Genomic DNA, 7,907 nt, shown 5'->3' with positions numbered 1-7,907 from the left:
AATATCAATTACTGACAGCCAGGGACTGGATGGCAGAGAGTGGTCAACAAGTAGTTTCTGATAGATTCAAATCACAATAATTGTGAAGCAATGGTAAAGATTGAGTGCTCAATCAAATCCAGTAAACTCAACAATAGTTTTGGCAATTTAAAAAAAAAAAGTCTTAACACTGCTCCCTTCTTCCACTTTTGCGACAGTACTAGAGTTTGCATTTGAAAGACTGAGAAAAATATTTGTGAGAGTATGATAATGTCACTGCAAGATTTCAGTAATGATCCATTATTAAGTATATACATACACATAGGTGCATTCCTGTAACAAGCAATGCTTCATAGTTTTTAATGATGCCTTGTATAAAAAGGAGAGATAATGGCTGTGAACTTTTTTTTTGAGAAACTGCAAGTATCTTGAAAACTAACAGTAAACGAATAAACAAATAAATACACAAATAAATGAATGAATAAATAAATAAATATATAATACATAAATACACTAATTAATCAATTGATTAATGTATACATATGTATGCATCTACCTGCCAAACATCATATTTCCTTCACAACCAGATGAGAGAAAGTATCATGTAACAAAAAAGGCTTAAGTTTGAGCAAATTACTGCAAAAAGTGGATCTTTTTGCAAAATTTTTCGTGCTCAGCAGGGCAAGATGAATTTTGTGTGTTTCTAATTCCACGGTATCAGGACATTAATTACTGAAACTATGGCACGCAAAAATATTTGCATACTCCTATTTTTGTGCTAGGTTCTGGTTGCACAAAATGCACAAAAATTTCCACTTTTACAGTACTTACAAATGCAGAATAATGGCAACTGTCCTACACTTTCCAATCTATCATGACACTTTGTGTAAACTGATTTCAGTATGCTTCCCACAATGCCACTGCAATACATCTTGACATATCAATGACTTGAAATATTTATTAAAAAAAAGGAAAAAGGAAAAAAGTATGTTTTACTTGTATGAGAGAACAGAGAACAGTGCTGTATATTAAAGCCTGGTTTTGTTTTTAGTTTTTTTTATGGTAGGGCATAGTTCTTCACGTATGTTTCCAGACATGATCACTTTTTTCACTTGCTTCTCCTTCACATGAATTAAGAGCTTGCACATGTTATGTTTTTGTGATGCTTTTCCTGCACTAGTTATACCCGTCTGTGCAGCAGCGAACTATTTGATTAGCTTTATTTTGAATTATCCTACGCAGGGACACCTCACCTGAATTATCTGCTTTCTGCTTTTGCACAACAGGTACAAAATCAAACAAAACAAAACAAAAACTAATCGATGGACACTCTTAGAGAGGCCATGCACACTAAAGGAGAATTTCATAAATCTCTTTCTCTCACATACACAATCTCTCACTCTCAACTTCATTTCCCTTCGCTCTCCTCTTTCTCTCTTATAATCTTTCCCTATCTCTGTCTCTCTCAAGAAAAGGAGAAACTACCAGAAAGAATTGCATCAATGCTGGAAGATTTCCATCGACCTAACAGATCATTCGCAATCACTAAACAGATTGCTTTTAAAAAAAAACATACAGACAGATGAACTAACACACAAACAAACAAACAAACAAACACAGAGGAAGTGAAGCTAAAATGTCAGATTCTGTGTCCATGCAAACTCTTCACGTCTTCTGCTCCACAGATTCCATGGACATTTTAATTGCAGCCTCCAACATGGCAGACTCTGTTAAATCTTCATCCTCCCCTGCCGTTGAGTCAAGGGCAGTGTTTTCGACCATGTCCGTCCTAGTGCCTGGCACACAAGACTGCTCGGCCGCCTTGGCCGAGCTGTTGGTGTTGCCTTGCAGTCTTTCACTGGGGCAGTCTTTGGCAGCTGAAGAACACTGCAATGTTGGGGTGACTCTTGACTCGGCAGCCTGGGTTTGACCTGACGATGACCCCTGTGAAGGCTGTGATGTCGCTTGTCTGCAATGGAGGATGCAAGAAGGTAAATACATCTGACCATTCAATGGGTGACAGCAAGGATTGGGTACGTGGAGTCAATTCTACCAACATAAATCACACAAACTCCAAAAGAAATCTAATGGATCCTACCTCTCAAACTACCGATATGAAGTACATGTATTTGCTACTATAGAAAAAATGTCAAAACTTAAATGCACTTTTCTAATTATTTAACACTTTCTTCTTCAAATTAGAACAACATTTGAGCTAAATTCCAACTGACATACGATTTGATTTCATTTGGTATATCATATAACGTTTCACTGCAAGGTTGGACATAAATTGCTGTCTACTTTTGAAGAAACTTATCTTTTGAAAAAAAAAAATGCATTTTGAGAATCCTATTCACACTGAAACAAAAACAAAAAAAATAGGAATATAAATCAATTGCAATCTTGCAGAGATTTCACTAATTTTGTTGTTGTTTGGCCATAGTTTGGCTTTGCTTTGCTTGTTTACTCTCATCAAATACAAGAATGAATAGTTAAGTCTATGTATCTGTTCACTCATTTCTAAAATAAAGTTACCTGTTAAAGTATGCCTCTCTTCTCCTCCTCACTTCGTCAATATCAACAGGCGTCTCACTGGTGGCAGCAACTTGGGTTCCTGCTCCATCAAAGTCGATGGAAATATAAACCAACAAATGAGTCAAATCCCATTTTGTTTGTGAAATTCACTGGAAGAGTGTGAATGGGTACGAAACAGCACTGCCACACAGCTACCCCCATACAAGGAAGTACAGTGCTGCAAATTTGTTAAGGCAAGTAAAAATTTCATGCAGATATACATAATGTCTTATCTATCAGTTTAATGCAATGCACTTGTTTCCATGGCTGGGGTGGCAATGCAATGACTGAACAAACATAATTATGCTTAAAAGTTATTGCATGAATTGTTTGTGTGTGTGTGCATGTGCGTATGTGTGAATAATCAAAGTCCCATTTCATCAACTAAAAAAAAAACATAGATAAATGAACTAAATGAAAACAAAAGTGAGAAACCTGGCAAAAGTTCAGCATGTTTAAGGGGAATTTACCCCAGATAGTGTGTGCATTTGCAGAATGCAGAAATATTAGAAGCACACATCAGTGAAGTTCAAGGAAAATTGGACAATCTGTTCAAAAGTTATGAATTTTCAAGTTTTGATTGATTTCATGTGCAGTCAATGCTTCATAACACTACAACAATTTGTGATGTAACAAAAGGGCAACAGCATGAAGAAAACATGTTTGATGTTCATTTTTGTAGAATTACAAATGAGCACCTGACTCAACTCTTTCACAAGGCACAGGGATTAATGTTACCCATAACGTATGTCAGCAACAAGTTGAAGGAATGTGTAGTTGCCATGAAAAATTGAATTTAAGGGATTCTCTTTATATTTTCTTCATATCATCATGTTTCCGTGACATTAAAATCTGCTGTGAAGCAGGTTGGACAGTATCGATTTTCAGTCAAACGAGTTGAAAAGTCCTTAACTTTACACAGAAAACTGAAGAGGATCATTTCTGTTCAAAATGACTTAAATATTCACATTCACTCCAGCATCGCCTAACCGCATCATCTACCTTGCTTGCATAAAAACTCACTAGCCAGCACAATCAATAAGTATTGCACCATCAAAAACATTCTTCCTGATCCAATTTCACATGTTTTAATCACCTTGTAAACTCAATTGGATTGCCTCTTGTAGAGTGTTCTCTTCTTCCTCCTTTCTGGTGAGGGAGTTCCTGCTGGCAGCCAGCGCCCTCTGCAGGTCATCTTGGGTCACACCCACACCAGTGGACGAGGAAGTGGAAGATGTTGTCCTGCCACCAGACGACGAAGATTGCTCCTGGTCTGTTAGTAGCTTTGGTCTTTCTGTCTGGACGGCTGGAATGAGGGCCAGCAGCTGGTCTGCCTCGCATTCAGGCAGCTTGCCACGAACCACAAATATTGAGTACCCTTTGAAAAAGCATAGACAACAGAGCATATATATATTGGGACCAGCAAAATAGTGCCATTGCCAGAACACACACTTTACCAATCAGTCATTTCGGGTGAACTGTTATTGTCTTATTGTACAAAGCAATGGCATCCACACAACCTTTCATTTATCTAGTTTTGTTTTGTTTTGTATTGTATTGTATTGTATTGTATTGTATTGTATTGTATTGTATTGTATTGTTTTGTTTTGTTTTTATTGTATTATTTTGTTTTGTTTTGTTGTTTTTGTTGTTGCTTTATTCTGTTTTGTTTTTTGCCTTCCAACACATGCCAATGATACATCTACAACAAAGCTATCATTTCTGTGAGGAGAAAACCAAGAACTAATTAATGGCGGAATGGAAGTTATCGATCATATAAATCCTGTGCACGACTTCTCGCACTTTAATGATCATTGAATGCTCAATGCTTATTGGTTCTTGATTATTGGGTCCACTGCATCAATCATAATAAAGCATCCGCTGCATGCACGCATACAGCTATATCATTACAAATGCACACAAGGTGGTTGCGCCTAGAAACATACAGGGGCCAGCAAATGATCTATGTTACATCAATTGCATTGTATGATGTATCATTACAGAGCGTCAACATGGCAAAGGACAGCACAAATGTCATTCTTTTGTGGAATCGGTAGGAATTTCAGAGATGAAAAATAAATGTGATATGTGTTTGTGATTGGTTTATGTCACACGGCAGAGACAAAGTCCTTGTCAATCGATACCCTTCACAACAGTGCCTGAGTTGCTGCGGTGAATTTATGATTGCATTTGGGACATCAACATGAAGTGTCTTTCTATGTATGAAGAGGCTATAGTGTATCACAAAGTGCTCATTACCATCCCGCTGCAGTTGTGCTAGAAACATGCTCAGGTAGGTGTCTGATATGAGCTCTGGACCAGTCAGAAGAGAGTTGAGGTTGAACCACTGGTGGCCCAGTTTCCGGATTGTCAGCCAGTGCTCACGGAAGTTACATATAAATGCCAATTCCCTCCTGTGTTGAGAGAGAGAGAAGTAAAGGTAAAGAGCTGCAGGGTCAAACTTTTATTTATGTTTATGTCCTGTTGCTAAAACAAAACAAAAACAAAACAAAACAAAACAAAACAAAAAACATCAGAATGTCAACAGTCTAGTGCTTACCGGGTATACACCATCTGGCAAAACCATTTCAATGAATCTTACACAGCACATCATCTATTTATCCAAAATGTTTGTTGATAGTATGCATGTTTTTACATAAAAAGGCACAAATGATAGCAATATCCATTTCAAAACATAACATCTACAAAAATCAAAATAGAATTGTCTTGGTACAATCTATACATTTTGAATGGAGGGATCACAAAAAGCACACAAGAGGTTTGTTGGAAATGATCCCCTACAAACAAAAAAAACACCAGCAATTTGAAAACTAATATCAAATTACATGCATTAATCATTACCTTCATTTTTAAAACACAATCACACGTCTGCCTTGCACTTGAAATAATATACAACCCAAACCTACCCAGGGTGGTCAAAAGCACCACCTGCCTCTGAGCTACCTATTGGGACAAGGCCGAGCTCCCATACAGACAGTGCACGGCTGATCACCTGAACAGAGAAAAAGCCACTGTCATCCATGTTGGCCGATGGTTGCTGCAAGATACACACAAACCCCAAAAGGTAAGACAAGAAATTGAAGACCAATCATCCATATCGTAACAAAGAAATGACAACAGTAACAAATTGACCACTTCTTATCATCGGATATTACATTAACAAAACCATGGAAAGTTGCCAGGACTGAAATATATATATCATTCATTTACTCAAAACATTCTATGTACTGTTGACAGTTATTGACAAAACTGATGACATGAATTGCAATGCATATGTCAAAGTTATATCTAAATGCAACATTTAGCCAGTATGACCCTAGAAAATTTTACGTTAGTATTCTATCTCTGAATGGGTTTGCCCAAGTATAATGCAAGATGGGAGCACAATCATGAACATACCTCCCACTCACCATCGGGGGAAAAAAAGTGTTGTTACTCTCTTTGGAAAGTGTGTAATGATTCAAAAATTAGAATAAAATGAAAATCAATGCGAAATATAAAAACTCACTTGAAGAAATCTGAGGTACTCCGGTGAATTGACATCCCCCTCCGCCATCCTGTCTTTTTCTGCATCATCAAGATCCTGGGCAATGGAGGCCAAATCAACTGCTGAAAAGTATGGACCTGGACGAGCATTATATAGCCAAAAAAGAAAAGGATATCGTAGTCACAATTCTAAATGTAAGACATTCAAAAATAAAAAATCCATGTACTATGAACCCACTAGCTGATTAACAATATCATTGTCATCATGATAATTATCATTGATATTATCATTCTGGGTAGTAGTAGTAATACTATAAGCATTTGTAGTAGGAGAAAAAGAAGTATTTGTAACGTTTTGCATATTGCTGCAAGACAGACAAAATTCAGCTTTTCATTTGTATGTAACAATAGATATTCTATTTCATATAAATCTAAGCTTGTTGGCTTGGACCACTGCAGTCCCAGATTGCAAGAACACAAACAAAACAAAACAAACAAACAAAGTAACATTAACAACCCACATTTGGTGAGCACCTTCCATTTTACCAGATACAGGGAAATACCATGTTGATAAAACAAGCTAAACAATATATATTTTTTCCAAATAAATATCAACAGCAAATCTCACCTTGCAACAGGGAGTTCAAACAGTGCTGGGCACATAGTGATCCCTCTTGCTGTTCAGTGATAAAGAAAAATTTAAATGTAATGATGATGATGTTGTATATAGGATTGTGACATGTATTTGTATATGCGCCCTTTTCTATTGTGACGTATTCAGCTTTATGAATGTTACAATGAGTTACTATGTTGCGCGAAATTGTTATACGTTATGTTGCGTTGTTAGCAAGGCACAACAACAATAAAAAATAACATTTAGCTTTGTTTGAAAAAGAAAGAAAAGAGAGTTGAAGGAGAACCAGATTGGTGACAAGACCATAACAGCAACTTGTCTGAAAATACATCTTGATTTGAGTCGATTAATTGTGATTAAACAACCGTCCATGCATCCATCAAAGCTTCATTGAGTCACTTAGTGTGTGAATGTGTGTATAGCGTGATCCCTCATAACAAGCTTACAACAATAAGTATTGTAAATGCAAATGCTAAAGAGGAAGATATTCCTCAGAAGCAAAATCCATGTGCTTTAGAACATAAGCCAAGGAGGTAGACACATACAATTAAACCCATCTTATCAACCATCGGTTTATAGCGGCCACCTGCCATATACGACCACTAAAAACAATTCCCTCCAAGAGAAAGAGCATGTTAAAGAACCTGGCAATAGCGGCCACCTGTCTATAAGGGCCATTTTTTCCGTCTCCCCTGGGTGGCTGCTATAGACAGGTTTGACGGTATACATGTATGCATCCTGTATGTGATCACCATGTATCCAAAGAGTCGCTTGCTACATACTGTAAAACGAGAAATGTTCGCGTGCATTTTAATTTCGCAAATTTCGCGAGTGCCAAGATTCGCGAAATTAAAATGCACGCGAAAATTCTTGTCTACACTATATGCATTGAATGCCAGTGGCATTTCGCAAAAATTTCATGCCACAAAAAAAGCCGTCAGCTCCAATTCGTGAAAAATTCATGACGCGAATATATCATGTTTTACAGTACTTAGATTGGGTTTAAATTCATATGCTTGCTTCATTTCCTCCAGTCAGGAGACCTACCACGGTTTCAGGGTGTCTAATAACATATGAGGTTGTTATTTGTCATTTCTTTTTTAAGAGACAAAAACATTTGTTGACACCGTCTACGGTCGTTGACACCATCACAGGCTTTATAATACAATGATGATCGCACAGTTTAAGTTTGGTACCACAGGGGGTATGTAAT

General features: G+C 37.1%; 1 protein-coding gene across 1 annotated transcript; it reads right to left on the bottom strand.

The window, feature by feature from the left end:
* Window positions 1-423: 423 nt before the first annotated feature.
* LOC139718182 (ataxin-3-like) lies at window positions 424-6,733 on the bottom strand. The gene is made up of 7 exons (XM_071629662.1): window positions 6,689-6,733; window positions 6,083-6,198; window positions 5,481-5,611; window positions 4,813-4,967; window positions 3,650-3,931; window positions 2,515-2,593; window positions 424-1,948 (listed from the first exon to the last, which is right to left on the bottom strand). The coding sequence occupies exons 2-7, from the start codon at window positions 6,128-6,130 to the stop codon at window positions 1,645-1,647; spliced, it is 999 nt and encodes a 332-aa protein (XP_071485763.1). The 5' UTR covers window positions 6,131-6,198; window positions 6,689-6,733; the 3' UTR covers window positions 424-1,644.
* Window positions 6,734-7,907: the final 1,174 nt, after the last annotated feature.

This window comes from Diadema antillarum, unplaced genomic scaffold, assembly GCF_040938485.1.
Source record: "Diadema antillarum isolate AM-2024a unplaced genomic scaffold, OU_Dant_1.0 scf00000091, whole genome shotgun sequence".
Taxonomy (NCBI): domain Eukaryota; kingdom Metazoa; phylum Echinodermata; class Echinoidea; order Diadematoida; family Diadematidae; genus Diadema; species Diadema antillarum.
The sequence above is the reverse complement of the archived record's forward strand: the minus strand, read 5'-3'. Positions and strand labels throughout refer to the sequence as shown.